General features: G+C 34.7%; 1 protein-coding gene across 7 annotated transcripts in view; it reads right to left on the reverse strand.

The window, feature by feature from the left end:
- EHBP1 (EH domain binding protein 1) overlaps window positions 1–16561 on the reverse strand; it is a 422755-nt gene that overhangs the window by 103565 nt on the left and 302629 nt on the right. For all 7 annotated transcript variants that reach the window (XM_069069010.1, XM_069069006.1, XM_069069005.1 and 4 more), the window contains one exon: window positions 13258–13401. In XM_069069010.1, coding sequence (XP_068925111.1) covers window positions 13258–13401 — 144 coding nt within the window. The remainder of the gene's footprint in view (window positions 1–13257; window positions 13402–16561) is intronic.

A 16561-nucleotide genomic window follows, 5' to 3' on the forward strand; every position in this document is an offset into this window, starting at 1 on the left:
TTGCTGATTTTTAAAACTATGGCATTTCCTTAGCCTGTTTTTATATATTTGAGCAGTAATGTTAGGTTTTAACTTACATTCTAAGGTTCTTATCAAATCAAGTTGTAAAGAGAAACTGTATTTTCCCCAGTCTGGGGGCGGAGATGAGGGGGGCTGTCTATGAAAGAATGCCAGGAAGAAGAAAAGCATAAAATCAGAATTTCAATTTGTACTGACAAATCATTTGGTATTAAATTCTAAAGGCACGTAGAGTGCATAAAGAACTGATGGCTTGATTAGCTCTTGTGGTGCAATTGAAGGAGCTGTCTCTCTCACAGATTCTCCATTTTGAGAAACACTTTGATCTCTGTTCAAGTCAATTCATGAACATCAACTGACAAGACTGCATGAAACACCCTGATGGTTAGGTCCAAACTCCATGTAAACTATTTGGTTTCATTAAGGGCCTCCAGAAGAGGGGTCCTTTCCTTTAAGGCATCAACAGGCAAAGTCACTACATTTGATTATAAAAAATGTATCGATGAAGTTCACTACAAATATCAGTCTGAGGTGAAATTCAGAAATCTCTTTACTTACTACTTAGTGACAAATGGAGGACTCCTCATTTTAGCTACTTTCTCTCACTGATGGAGTCACAACGTTCTCCTGCAAAAATTGGATGTTTTTCATCAACTCATCTCATAAGTAGAAAAGACAATTCTATTTTGAAGTTAAGAAAATTTTCAAGTGAATGGAAAAAGGTATTTTAAGATTTCAAAAGAGAAAAAAAGAATACATATTAAAAATGAAGAAATCATAATCCTTTCTTTTATAGTTAATTATTTAAACTCATTTTAGCCCTCTTTTGGGGAGGGAGCACTATCAAAGGGTTCACTCTAGTACCAGCTCCTGTCAAAGCAGGTCACAAACACTAAAGTGGAAAGTCACTGCACTGCTGTGGCACAAGGAATTTCTTCGGCTAAAATCAAAGAAAGTCCAATTAAACTAATCATAACGTCCCAGTGAACACAAGGAAGCTCACCTGGTATTTCTGGACTTCTTTCGTGAATTCCCAACTCTACCCAGTACTTAGTATTATAATTACCTTGACCAAAATACTGTGAAATTACTGCTCTGATCTACTAATGGCTGAAAAAATCAAGCCGTTGTGGTTTCATGCCAAGGGGCCGTAGCAAGGTGGCGCAATGCTTTCTGACACAGAAGACAACTTCTAAAAACTCAAAAGGGAAAATTAACGGGATGTGGTTTACATTGCCAAAGACTGTTCATTAATTACCAATTTAATCACTGCTGGAGGCATGACATTACAAAAATCTGGCTGAAAGTTCTAATAGATTATGAAGACCACCTAAGAAGAGTGACCAAGAAATGTACAAAACAATTAATACTGTTTCACTACTATCAAAGACACTCAGATTATTTTACATCAAGTGAAGCAAAAGAATTAGTTGCTTCACAGTGCCACCACTAGGAACTGTAAATACAACAGCACACAATTAGTAATGCACATGTGACTTTTGGTTCAAGGCATATATCCTTGGGAAAGCCAGAACATGATAAGGAGAACAAAAGAAACATTTAAAGATGAAATGAATAAAGATTTTTAACTCTACCCTGGTACATGCTGAGCAATATCAGAAGAGGCAATGAAAAATACAGCTCTCTTAGTAACAGTGATATCGGCTAAGGATGAACAACACGGCACTGAACAGACACACAGCAAATGCTCATGGCTAATGATAGCAGCATGAAAAGGCATATTCTTGATGTTAAGGCATGTAGGCCTAACTCTTCCATTCAAGGCAAGGCCATGTAAATTAAAACTTTTTAGGCTGAGAGTTTGTGGCCATGTAATAGAAAAAAAATTCTGACTTCTTAAAGTATAGTTTTGTTTTTATTTCACTTGAATATGTATCAATAAGTCTATGACATACATATTCTAAAAAGTCTGGTAGTCATTTTTAGGGAATTATATTTCTAAGCTACTCAAATTTAGACATAATAAACTACTATTCAAAAGAAAATGAATAAAAGTCATTGACTTGTGCTGAAGTATTTATAACTGAAATGCAAGCATAAGACATTCCTACTCCACAAAATACAGCTATAAAAAAAGATTAGCTATACATTTTAAATGTCTTACTGGTCTGAAACGGATTATGTACATTAAATCTTCTTACTATTGTGTTGGAGTAGGCTATGGAATAAGGAATATATTTTTATCTCAGTGTCCTGGGAATTTTGAATACACAGAGAAAATGTTAGCATCCTCCCCAACCAAAAAAAGATAAATTTCTTATTCTATAAGCTATTAAAAGGTTTTAGAACCACTGACTGAACATTGAGTTTCCTTTTCTTATATTTTATGTGAAATTAACAACTTGTAGTTTCATACAAATGAAAAAGATATGATAAATTTAAAATTTTATTTTTTTAGATAAATACTAGCTTCAACTTTTTTTAAAACAAAAAAGTATTGATAGATGTTATGATAACCCTTTTATATGTGAAGAACCAGTAATACAACCTGATATTCTTGAAATATAAATATAGAATAGCCAACTCTAGTTATTTAAAATTCTATTTATCCTTATGATGATACTTAAAACACGTATAAATGAAAGCTACTGAATAAATTACTCAGAATCAGGGATTACCACAATAATGTTCAATCTTTTTACCAATTATAAAGTAACTGGTTATTTCATAATCTCTAGAACATCTAATAATCTTATCTAAATCTGACACAATTATCAGCATGGCAGGCTAGTATTTTTTTGAATCAATATTTTCTAATTAACATTAAAAGGGCAAGGTTGTGGTCTACAAAGTACTACTCCTCTATTATAATAACAAAATAGTTAAAAGATTTTAACAAGTTTTCTTAAGTCTTTAAGCAAGACTTTGTTTTCTTAAGAGAAATAATGCAGATTCTGTTGTGGAGCATTTCTAAGGGCCAACAGAAATTATACTACCTTCTTGACCACCGGTACTAAACTTTTTACACTAAGGCTATCAAAAATCTCATTTCTCTGCAGTTAGTCAGTGAATGACCATAACCCATGTCAACATAACTATATCCTTTCTTCACATTTATTTAAAGTCCATTTTTCCCTTAGAGTTTTCAAAGATGCCTAAAATTCATTGCAGACATTCATGGAAACATTTTGTTCATTAATGCTGTTAACTTACGAGCTAATAAGGGTAAACTCTGCTATTTGTATAATTTAAGTAGCAGGTACAGCCACATCTTAAATGTCTTGAAGAATATTCAATCTCATTCCAAATTGTAACATATCATTTTAGTTATTCCTCTGGATAGTAACTTTTTCATTATACTTTTTCAAATCAAGATAATCATTATCTAAACTTGACCACTGAAAGGATTAAAAGGTATCAGTTATGACTGAAGAGAACTATCAATATAATAGAAACTTCAAGACTGTAGTATTATCAGCTTTGAAAGTTTATAGTATTAATTGTTTATTCTTAGTAAGTTTCCAAATGTGTGACTATTGGCTATCTTGAAAGCATTATTTTTCATACTAAACAATTCATAAATGTAAAGTGAATGTATATTTATAAAATTACTGATCCTTAAATGGTTAGACTAGTTAGATAGTTTGTTCTGCCTCTCCTGGAAAACTGTACATTTATAAAATATGTATTGTTATTAATGATAAATAATAACTGTATTAGTGATAATTAAACTTACATAGTGAGAGGTTCAAAGTGCTTTACACATATTCTTCCAACTATTTTTTGTGATATTTATATGAGGTTTTTAAGAGAGCTAAGTATTATCCCCAATTTATTGTTTCTTCCCCAATTGTTTTTTTCTGGCAGGATATATTTAATAAATTTAACTCACTCAAGTGGAAAAAAAATCATCATCTAAAATGTTCATATTATTATATGTATCATCTTTATTCTCAATGAAAAATTTTAAATACAAAGGGATTTCTACTTTCTATGGTTAAGGTTACATAGCAAAAAGAAAAGTAACTAAATGTCCAAAAAAATTAATGCAAAAAGAAAAATAGCTGATTGGAGAAAATTGTGTATCAGATATCTCTGGTAAAGGTCTGATATCCAAGATATATTTTGTTACTATTCATTTGTTTCAGTCATGTCTGAATTTTCATGACTCCATTTATTAGGTGAAACAATAATAAGGTAGTAGAGCAAAAGAGCAATGTCATAAAAACCCAAGGAGAAGTGAGTATCCAGGAGGAGAGAGTGTTGTCCTTGGCTATAAGAAGAAAGAGGGCTGACAAAAGACAATTAGATATTACAACTAAGAGATCATTGGCAGTTTTGGAAAAAGCAATTTACATTGAATGAAGGGCTAGACTCAGAAGAAAAAAAGAATGAGAAATAAGGGAGTGGGGGAGAAGAGAGGGAGTGGGGACAATATACATGGCCATTTTTTTTCTAGGAATTTTGCTATGAAGGGGAAGAGGGATAGCTTGAAGGGATGATAGGATCAAATGATGCAGAGAAGAAATAAGATAAAGACAGACAATGTTAAATTCTCTTTTGAGCAGAGATAGGATGGGAACAGGGTACAAGTAGTGGGGTTGGCCTTTGTGAGAAGTGTTATCTCTTCATCAGAGTCTAAAGTAAAGGCAAGAAAGAGTAGATGATATCAAGGAGTTCTGAGAGAAGAGGAAGTTCAGGGTGAATGGCCTCTACTCATGGTGAAGTTCACTTTCTCTTGTTTGATTCTCAGTGGATAGTAAAAACAAAATCATTATTTCCTTCATTAAAAAATGTTTCTTTAAAAAAAAAATCTATTGATGTCATTATTTTATATCACCTACATTTCCTACTGTATCCTTCCCTAAGCACTCCCAGGACACCATCCCTTATAATAAAGAATTGCTTTCAAGTAAGAAAAAAATGTCAACATGGCTAACAAACATGTCGAAAAAGTCTGATGTCACATGCAGAAATCCACACTCGTGGTCCCCCAACTCTACAAAGTGGGAAAAAGTGTCTTTTCTTATCTTATGGGGTCAAGACTGATCCTAGCTGGAATTTTGTCCCTCTCTTTTCAAGCTCAGCACAGCCATTCGTGCTAGCTTCCTGCTTCAGTTCCTCACTTATATCTTTCTGTTTCCTTCTCTGGTTGGACAGAACTAATCACTGCCTCTTTATTAATAGTTGAAGGAGGGAATGGAGGGTGCTCCAGGCAGTGTCTGCAGTATTTGCAGTCTGTAACTTAGGGGCCACTCTAGACAGAAGGCATCACACATTCCCACTATATGGCTTACCAGAATCAGCTTCTACTGCTTGTTGTGGGGAAAAAATAAGGAGGCAAATAAGGCTTAAGATGTGTTGGCAAAATATCTTCAACAGGAGAGGATCCCAATATGGGCTGCAGTTTGTCCTACAGAATCAAATATAATGATCTTCATCTAGCAAGTAATTCTTGCTTTGGGCTTTTTGGCTTTATTACTTGTAGGATTAGGCAGAAGAAAGTATGCTGGTCACATGACCTAGAAGTCTAGATCATATATTTGAAGCCAGTTATTAAATTGTTCTTTAGTTTTGTGGTTTTTTTTAGTTTTTATGCCTCAATAGTGCTTATGCTCTTATAAGGGAGAAGGCAGATTAGACTTTGGTCATGGGCTGGGGAGAAAGAGCTCTGTTTGTGCAAAGACAGTGAAGAGATGGTAAGAATGGAGATGAGAGAAGGATCCTTTGAAGAAGTAGCTCCAATGGTCTCTAGGGTTATTAGTTGGAAGAATTGTTAGGATCCCTATGGTTCGAAATATAGAGAATAAAGTAATTCCCAGGGCTTTGCTCCCTCTACCATGGTCTCTGGGGAAGTTGGGAGTCAGGTATCTCAAAGAATCACAGAATTTTAGAGGAGGAAAGGAAATTAATAGCCAATAGTTCAATGTATACTCCAAAAAGAATCTCTAATATATAGTTAACAGGTTACCTAAAATCTGCTAGAAGATGCCATCAATACAGGGGAACTGTCTTCTTCTTAGTCAGAATATTACACTTAGGCACAGCTCTTATTGTTAGAGAGATTTTCTTGCCAGGAAGCCAGAATGTACAGTTGTGCAGCAACTTTCTTTTGCTCCTGGTTCTTCATTATGGAGTCAAATAGAACAAGTCTATTCTCCCTTCCACATGATAGCACTTCAAATGATTGAAGACAAATATATGGTCTTCCTGAGTCTTCTCAAGGCTAAGCAGGCCTAATTCCTGTATTTTTTCAACTGATTTTCAGAGGGCATGAACAGAAGTCCTTTTTGCTTCCCTCATCTGGAAATTCTTCCTCAATTGTGGAGCCCAGAACTGAACACAATCCTCTAGATGCAGTCTGGTCAGGGCATGTTAGAACAGGACTGTCACCTCCTTACCTCTGGAAGCTATGCCTCTCTTTATGGCTGCATCAGTATTTTGCCTGTCACATCATTCGCTGAATCATATGGAACCTGCATTAACCTAAAATTCCAAAATCTTTTTCAGATAAACTGCTGTATAAACATATCTGTCCCATGGTATTCTTGGGGTGGCTACTTTTCTGAACCCATTAAAAAAAGACTTTATATCTTCACAACCTGGCTGTCAGTGATATTACTAAAGCCTAAGTCTGACCATGTCACTAGTCTGCTCAAAAAGCTCCCTAATTCCCTTTAGGATCAAACAAAAATACACTGTTTGGTATTTGAAGTTCATCACAATCTGAGGCCAACTACCTTTCAAGATGTTATACATTACTCTTTTTTACACATTGTATAGTCTAACCAAACTGGCACTACTTCCTGTACCTTATACACAATATCTCACCTACCTTCTTCTCCATCCCTTTGCATAGGGTGTTACCCACACCTAGAATGCATTCTCTCCTCACCTCCACATCCTGAAATCCCAAATTTCCTTCAAAGTTTAATATACATACTCTCTCCTTCCTTCCCCACAATTTCTAGTGCCTTCCCTCCCTGACTTAGTGTGTTTTCTCTGATAGAATGTAAGATTCATGAAGGTAGGGGATTTTGATATTTATTTTGGTATTTCTAGAACCTAGAACAATGCCCTGAACATAATAGATACTTAAATGTTTTTGACTGATTGATCTTTGTAGTTATAAAGGTATGAGGTTGTACCAGTGAGAATTGTAAAGAGGGATTAGAGATGGGAATAATATTGAGGGGGGAGGGGGGAGGACTGATAAGATTTGGTGATCACATGGATATGCAGAAAGTATAGCAAGGAATCCAAGATATCTTTGAGGTTAAGAACATGAGAATGTAATACAGTGTACATAGAATGAAAAGAAGAAAATTGATTAAATTTTAGAAAATGGTATAAACTAAACAGAGCAGTGCTTGTTATCAATTTTAATGAAACATAAATTGGTTATGGTTGAAAGTAAGAGTTTCTGCTTTCTGGCATTTTACTTCTTATCTTTGTATGATCAAATAATACACTTATTATCTATTGTAAAACAGAATACATTTTAAAAGTTTTTTTATGTTGGCATTTATTTTTGCTTTGGAAGAAAGCAATGAAAGTTAGTAACTGATAATGTAATTAAAAGAGATATTTAAGCATCTGTGGCAGTGATTTCAACTTCTACACCTGGCTCTATGCTAAAAAAAATTGATTTATTTAACAATCTAAGAAGTATCTCATAAATCAACAAGATGTTTATGTCTTTGTGACTGGATTAAATCCCAAGTCCTTGAAAGTCAGGAAAAAGTAACATGATGTAGCTGGTGAAAAATAGGTAGAGTTAAAATATGGTAAGGTTAAGATACTATTTAGGATATCCAGTGCAAGTGCTTGGTAAGTAACTGATCTACAGGTCTAGAGCTTCTAACAGAGGTCTGGGTTGGAAGTCCAGATTTGTAAATTGTATCAAAATGGTAGCTGAGGACATAGAAATTGGGGAGGTTACATAGAGAAGAAAGTAGGCCCAAGAACAGAGCTTTGGGGAACACTTAAATGAAGGGATAAAAAGAATAACGCAGATAATGAAGTAGAGAAGGAATGATTAAAGAGATGGAAGAATGAGTAGAATATGTTATCATGTAAGTTAAGGGATAAGAAGGTATCATGAACAAGGAGCAATCCATAGTATTAAATGCTACAGTAATATTAAGGTGAACGCAAACTGAGATGAGCTGAGAAAAAGGCCACAGGATTGGGCAATTAGGAAGTCACTAGAAATCTTTGAAAAATAAATTCAGGAGAGAACCATGATAGTACATTTCCATAGTATGTATGTATGTATGTATATTTTAATAGCTATGGAAATGTATACACAGACACAAAGTCTAACTGAAATCTCTTCATAACCAATTTTTTTTGAATCTGCAGACCCTCAGAGCTGGACAAGATCTCAAAGATCATCTAGCATAATCTACTGCTAACCAAAAATCTCTATGACATTGCCAACAAGGCGTTACCTAACATTAGTTTGAAGTTTTCAAGTGAGGGGTAACCCAATTGGTATGTTCTACTCTACTTTCAGATAGCTTTAATTGTCATTAACTCCTTTTTCCCACCAAATCAGAATATTTTTTGCTGCAATTCCACCTTTTGTCCCTAGTTTTGCTCACTGGTCTGCCAATAAGCCTTTAAGTGCCTTTGTTATTCAGTTGTTTCATTTGTGTTCAACTCTTTATGAGCCCATTTAGGATTTTCTTGACACAGATACTGGGATGTTTTGCCATTTCCTTCTCCAGTTCATTTTACAGATGAGGAAACTGAGGTAAGCAGGTTGAAGTGACTTGCCCAGTATTACACAGCTAGTAGGTGTCTGAGGCCAGATTTGAACTCATGAAAATGAACATTCCTGACTCTAAATTCAGAACTGTGCCACTTAGCTGTTCCTATGTGTCAAGCACTCTGCTAAGTGCTGAAGAATGCAAAGAAAGGCAAAAGAAGGTCTCTGCTCTCAAGGATATCATAATCTCACGGGGGAGACAAGAAACAAATAAATAAGTGTAAACTAATATACAAAGAATAAACTGGAGATAATTAACATAGGGAAGGCACCAGAATTAAGAAGAAAAGCATCCTGTACGGGATTTTAGCTGGGACTTAAAGGAAGCCAGGGAAGCCAAGAGGCAGAGAAGACAAAGTGTTCCAGGGGTGGGGGGTAGCCAGAGAAATTCTGGGGGAACATTAAGGAGGCCAGTGTTGTTGAATCAGAGTATTTGGGGGATTGTAAGATGTAAAAGGACTGGAAGAGAGGTGAAGGGCCTTCAACACCAAATAAAAATTTAGTATTTGATCCTGGAGACCATAGGGAGCCATTGGAGTTTACTGAGGGTGGGTAGGGATGACATGGTTGGACCTAAACTTTAGGAAATTCACTTTGGAGCCTAAATGGGGAATGGACTGGAGTAGGGAGAGAACTGAGGGAAGCATACCTACTGCCAGGCTACTTCAATAGTCCAAGTGTGAAGAGATGAAGGCCTGCACCACTGTCAGAGGAAAGAAGGGAATGTATCTGGGAAATATTGCAAAGCTGAAATTGGCGGAACTTGGCAACAGCCTGGAAATGGAGGATAAGAAATATTGAGGAGTTGAGGATAATACCTAGTTTGAGAGTCTGAGGGATTGGGAAAATGATTGAAAAAAATGATTGAAAAAAATTTCATAATCATAGAAAAGTTGGGAAGAAAGGAAAGTATAGGTGAAAAAATACTTTGTTGAGCTCTAAACTTGAGTTTAAGATATCTGTTGGACATCCATTTTGAGTTGTCTGAAAGGCAGTTGGAGATATGAGTCTAGAAAAGTAGATGTGAGAGACATCAGAATAAATGTGATAATTAAATCCAAGGAATCTGACGAGATTGCCAAGTGAAGTAGTATAAAGGGAGAAAAGAAGAGAGTCTAGGACAGAATCCTATATCAAGGAAAAGTGATTTACAGTGTCAAAAACTGCAGAGAAGTCAAGAAGAATGAAGATTAAGAACAGGTCACTGAGAAGGGCACAGTCAAGTTGGCAAAGTGTTAAGAACTATGAAACTGAGCTCCCCTCCATAAATGTCCTCTGAACAGATCTAAAAAATGTGCCAGACTGAATCCTGATGAGGAAATTCAGAAAAAGTCACAGTGGGTCATTTTACCAGTCTAGCTTAGCACAAGAAGACACACAAACACTGGAGAGAAGGGTCAATCCAAGAGCATATCCTATGCACCAGTGTGCTGTGCACCAAGGCAAGAGGAGGTTGAAGACATATACTGGGGTTCCACCAGACCCATATCAGGCCACTGTGATGGAGACAGGTATCTAATGGCAGCTTTTTCAACCATTACCTATTTCAGGGTCAGAGATATAAGTGCACAGCTGGGTAGCATTCTAGGGTAAGAGAGCCCTCAAAAGTGTACTGAGAAAGGAAAAAGTTCAGCTCAGAAGAAAACAGCAGCAGTTTGGAGCCTCCAATTCTGCCACAACAGAGCAAAAGCACTTTCTGGATGGTTGATAGGTGCTGAATCCACCACCTTTTTCAGATACAAACCCAGGGCAGGAACAGGACTTTGCTTTGGATCAGACCAATTTAGGAGTACTGAAAACTTGCAGGTTGCCAGTCTGTTCCTAAGATACTGGGATAACAATGCTCAATAGCCCAAGAAAACAGCATCAGGAACAGCTCAGACCTTCTCTCCAGAAGTGCTACAGAGTTCATCTCCAACTTCAAGCCTAAAGTCAAGCCTGAAGAAAGTAGACTGGAAGAAAAGGTACGTACACTCAAAAAATGGATCACAAGGAGCTATTATGGAAGTGGGGAAGTTCCAGACACAGTTCTCAGAAGAAGAGAATGACTTTAAAATATCTACAAGCAAAACCTCACAGAAAAAAACTCAGCTTGGACCTAAACTTGACTAGAATTTCTGGAAAAGATGAAGAATTAAGAAAAAGGTAAAAAAAAGTTTATAAATGAAATGACAGTATTTGTGGGAAAAATTATATAAGAAATGAGAGATGTGGAAGAAAGAATTGGAAAGGGAATTTTAGAAGTTTGACACCAGAGGTACAAAATCTTACTTAAGCAAAAAACCCTCTGAAAATGAGAATGGATCAAAAAAGAAGCTAATGATTCCATGATGCATCAAAAAAAAATTAAACAAAATCAAAACAGTGAAAAGGAGAAGTGTAAGGTATCTCACTGTAAAAACAACTGATCTGGAAAACAAATTGAGGAGAAAAATTTATGAATCACTGGACTATGTGAATACTATGACTAAAAAAAAGACTCTATACATGTTAGTTCAAGAAATCTGAAAATAAACTTGCACAGATCACTTAGAACATGAAGGCAAAATGGGAATAGAAAGGTCACCTCCAGAAAAAAACCCCAAAATGAAAACTCAGGAATGTCACTAACAGAGTCCAGAATTTCCAAGTCAAAGAAAAAATGCTGCAAGCAGTGAGAAAGAAATATTAAAGTACTGAGGATCCTGCTACAGTCAGGATCACATATGATTTAGAAGTCACCATTATAAAGGAGCAGGGGCCTTGACTATAATATTCCAGAAGGCAAAGGAAATAGGCTTACAGTCAAGAATGACTTACCTAGAAAAACCGAATATAATGCATATAGGGGGAAAAATGGAACTCTGATGAGGTAGAAGACTTAAGTATTTCTGATGAAAAGATCAGAGCTGAATAGAAAATCTGACATTCAAATACAAGACTCAAGAGAAGCATAAAAAAGTAAACACAAGAAATTATAGGAGATTAAACAAGGGTAAATTGTTTATATTCTTATATGAGAAAAGGATACATGTAATCCCTCAGAACTTTTTAATCCCCCAGCACCAGGGGGTCTTAAAGGGAGTCTAATTATTAATTTTTCATTATGGAACTTATAGTCTAGTGGGAGGGAATGAGACACAAACACATAAAGCTATAATATAAAATATTATGTGATAAGTTCACTAGAGGTCAAAGTACAAAAAGTATTGACAAAATGTCTTTCATTCTTAACTAAAGATGAAATTTTTAGTAATAGTCACAAATTAAAAAAATTTTTTTGAGAAAAAGAAAACTTCTCAAAATGAAAACTACACTTGAGCCTAAAACAAATGCTTCCTAAGAAGGGAACACCCCCTTGCCCATCCCTAAATCTTAGAAGTTTAAAGAATGGCTTAGAGTATGTCATATTTTATTTGGGCTTAGAGACTAAAGTGAAACAGATTTTTACCTAGTCTTTTGAGTCCCTATTTTACATCCATGAAATTCATAAGAATGAATGGTCTTGTGAAGAGAAGAGTCTTAAGAAGACCTATGTCTACACTCTGGATTTTAATACTTAATGTTTAGGTACGTCATTTAACCACCTTGAGCCTCTGTTTCCTCATCCATAAAAATTGTGTAAAATATCAAAGAATGGTATAACAGAAAAAGGAGATGGGCTGGTCATGTATTACAAACAAGGTATGACTATTATAGTCTTTATGAATGCCACTATTTCCTATGCAATGTCAAGAGAACCTCTTGTGGAGGATTTATGGAAGGCATGGAGAAGAGTTGTAGTAAGATTAATAGTAATATGAGAATGGTGACAATGATGATAGCATTTTTATAGCACTTTAAGGCCTGCAAAGTGCTTTACATATTATCTCATCTGATCCTCACAGTAACCTATGAGAAAGTTAGTATTATTATCTCTATTTTACAGATGAAGAAATTGAGGCTGAAAGAAGTTAATTAATTTGCTCAGCGTCATACAGGTAGTATAAGTGTCTAAGGCTGAATCTGAACACAGATCTTACTGATTAGTACAAAATAAGAAGCATGAAGAAACTGCAACTGTTGGGGTGACTGATGAAATTCCAGATTAGTGGAATTAATGAAATCTATTTCACAGAGCTAGTGTGAAGAAAAATGCCTTGTAAACCTTGAAGCAATGTGTAAGTGTGAGTAATCATTATTATTAGTTGCAGTACTATAATTTGGTAAACAGGCAGCTGGGATTAGGAAAAACCAACATACAAACTACCTTCATTCTCCAGAAAGGATGGTCATCAAGAGAATAGATTATTTAAACATAAAAATAGTATGAAATTCATACTCCAGAGATACATTTTCTTCCTCCTAGTTAATGCCATTATGTGGGAAAAACAGGTATAAAACTTACAATCATCTATGAAGTTCTCATTGAGGGCCTACTATGATCCTATAACCATATGATGTGCTGTAAGAAGACAATTAGCTTGAGGGGAAGAGGCACAATTAAACAACAATTAATTGAAAAGATTCCAGCCCATGACCCTTACATCACTCAGCTGCTTATTGCGCACTGGGGTGGATGCACTGGTTATCTGCTTATTCCCAGCCTTTAAAGCTGCATCTCTTCTCGCTTGTTCCAACAGAACTCTTGCTCTTTCCTTAAGTTCTTCCTGTCTTGATAATATTCGCTGCTTAAAAGTAAAAGAGGCTGAATTAGTGGCAAAGACAAATATATATGATCTATACATGCATACTAATTAACATCCAGATAATCTACTTAAATAAAAAAAGGACAGAATTAAGACAACTTCATGAGATTGTGTGATGTAAGAGCATATTCAATCTATACTATGGCATTTATAAGCACATTTTAACATAAGTGAAATTATTTTTAGCACTTAAATCTTGCTTAGCCATAGTTTAGTCATAACTAAACTTTATGGAAATATTCTCAAAAGATTGTATAGTGTCTATAAGTCTACTGTTTCTCCTATTCTTCATGTTTTCTAAAAGTAGCATGTCCTAACAATGAAATACATTTAAATCCAATTTTTAGGCCCTTGAGTGTTATAGAATGATCACTATCTCTTCTACATTTGTACTTTATGTAGAACATATATTTTTCAGTAAATATCTATGAATGTTGACCGAAGACCTCCTTTACTTAGCAACAATTTCGTATTTAGTACAGTAAAAATAAATATCACTTGGAATTTTAAAAGGATTGAAACATTTTAACTGTATTTATTCTGGTAAAATTTGCTTAAATTCTTCATACTTAATAGTTTATACCACACGGAGTCAATGAAAAGCAATAATATTTTGGAAGTCTGGCTTTCCCTACCCTTTATCTTCCCTAAAATGAAAGAAACTCTATAATTCTTATAACTTTTTTCTGGGTTGAGCTACTGAAGAATATTAAATGTTTATTCTGTACTATATATTTTGAGGAACTTTGGGAACAAATGGTCAAAAAGAAATGTTACTCAACAGTAGTTCTAAATCAGGAATTCTTAACCTTTTTTTATCTCATGTATCCCTCTGGCAGTTTAGGGAAGTTTATGAAAACCTTCCCAGAATAATATTTTTAAATGCAAAAAATGAAATATACAAGATTGCAAAGGAATAAAATATATTACCTTGACATTTTTTAAAAATTTTATTTAATATTTTCTTTTTCCCCATTTACTTTTTTAAACATTCTTTTTTATTTAGTTAGTTATAATAGTTATAAAATATTTTTAAAAATTTATAGACCACACGTTATAAATCCCTGTTCTGAATAATAGTATACATGCCAATTTAAATAGGTAGGTTTTTATTTCTTCTGTAAATTTCTTTTTTTACTTCCTAACATAACCAACTGCTACATGACAGTTTGTGGTTATGGCTGGTCTCATATCCACTACACATATCTTTTCTTTCACTGGGTAGTGAAAGTTTTTGGTACAAGTACCATAGAATAGCAAAGTTAGCAATAATGATACTTAGTTATATCTATATGTGTAATTTAAATTTAAATCAACTATAATAGTTGATTTGTTGTGGATTTTTTTTAACCATTTAACCAATTTTTAAAAATAAGCAGATCAAAATACACTGTAGAATAATGGAAGGAATTTAAGAAAAAAAAAAACTAAGTCCTAACCCCACATCTGACATTAACTGTGTGACCTTGAGCATGTCATGATCTATGTCCTAAACTCCTTACTTGTGAAATGTTGAAGTTGGCTCAGATTCTTCCTAGGGTCCACCAAAGGTAACCTTAGACAAGTCATTTAGGTTCTCTGGGCCTTAATTTGGGCCTCATTGCTTTTGTGATTCTATAGTAAATGATTCCCTCCCCCCCCCAAATAGTGTTTGTATATTCACAGTGACAAATTTGGTTGTACAAAGTAGGGTAAACCTGAATTATTTGAGATCCTTAGACTGTAGATAATAAAAAAACCCATGATATTTATTAGGTAGTCATATTATAACTTTCAAGATAATGGATCCTCCTTATCATTCCAAAGACTGAAATAACTAGAAATTTACATTGTACATTAACACATCCTGAGCTAAATGAGATAAAAACTCAGGTTGCCTTAATCACCAGACTGAATAGGGTTGAAAAAGGTCTTTTGTTTATAGATGGGGAAAGTGATGCTTAAGTCAAGATACTTGCCAAAGGTCCTACAGTGGCAAATCCAGAAAAATTCAAGTTTGCTTACTTCTAGTCCATTGCTTTGTTCAAATACTGTCACCAAGCACTCTAGATGATTATAATGCTGAAGTTTGCCTTAAGACTCTATTTTCATAGTCAACATTAGATAAAGTTGTGGGAAGAGACCAACACTGACAAGTGTTGGAGCTAGGAATCTTTCCAATTATTTAGCAAAACAATTTAGATTTAAATAAGAATATCACTAAGTACTTCATATCATTTGACCCATTACTGGATATATAAGGAAAGGTCCTATATATGGTAAAATATTCCTAGTAGCACTTCATTGGGAGAATGACTGAACAAAATTGCAGTACATGAATGTAACAGAATATTGCTGTGCCACAAGAAATGGACATGAGCAATTCTGAGAAACATTAAGAAGTGATGCAGCATGAAGAAAGTAGACCAAGATATAGTATAAAACGATTATAATAATGTAAGTTAAAAAAAGTAGGTATTGAAATTCAGATTAAATGTAATGGGCAATCTTGGTTGTGGAAGACACAGGATAAAACATAGCTCCCTTTTTAGAGAGGTATAAAAAGATGGGTGACTATGGGTGTAGAATGTTGTATATGTTGCTAGATGTGGTCATTGTGTCTGTTTTTACTTAACAGTCTTCATTTGTTTAAAGAGAGGGTTCAATGGTGGTGGTGGGGTATATATTGGGAAATGACTGTGGTGTAATAACAAAAGGCATCAACAAAACAACGGATTGTATGACTATTACTTGAACAATACTTAAACATATTCACTAATGATTTTACAATAAATCAATGAACAAATATGTCTGAGTTACTACTTTGCGTGAGGCACTATGTTGGCACTCTCAGCTTCCAAAACTGTATTATGCTTCTGTGGTTGTTGATTTGTCAGGAAATGGTTTGGTTCAAAGTCAAATACACTGAAAGCTGTTGCTGGACTGGTCAGTGATTGCCAAATGATCAGCAATCAGGTCAAGACTGTCTATACATTAGACAAGGCAAGCTCTGAAAAATCCTATGATTTATTTTATGAATAAAACATAGGGGCATGAAATACCTGAGAAAAACAAATGAAAAAGAAAAGAAAAATGCCTTAAAGAGAAAAATTAAGAGTTTTGGTTGGTAATAAAAAAAGAAAGAAAAGAAAAACATGTTCAA

Source organism: Petaurus breviceps, unplaced genomic scaffold (genome assembly GCF_028583685.1).
Source record: "Petaurus breviceps papuanus isolate PSGF00001 unplaced genomic scaffold, PetGlider_PUasm1.0 90775, whole genome shotgun sequence".
In the NCBI taxonomy this organism is placed as follows: domain Eukaryota; kingdom Metazoa; phylum Chordata; class Mammalia; order Diprotodontia; family Petauridae; genus Petaurus; species Petaurus breviceps.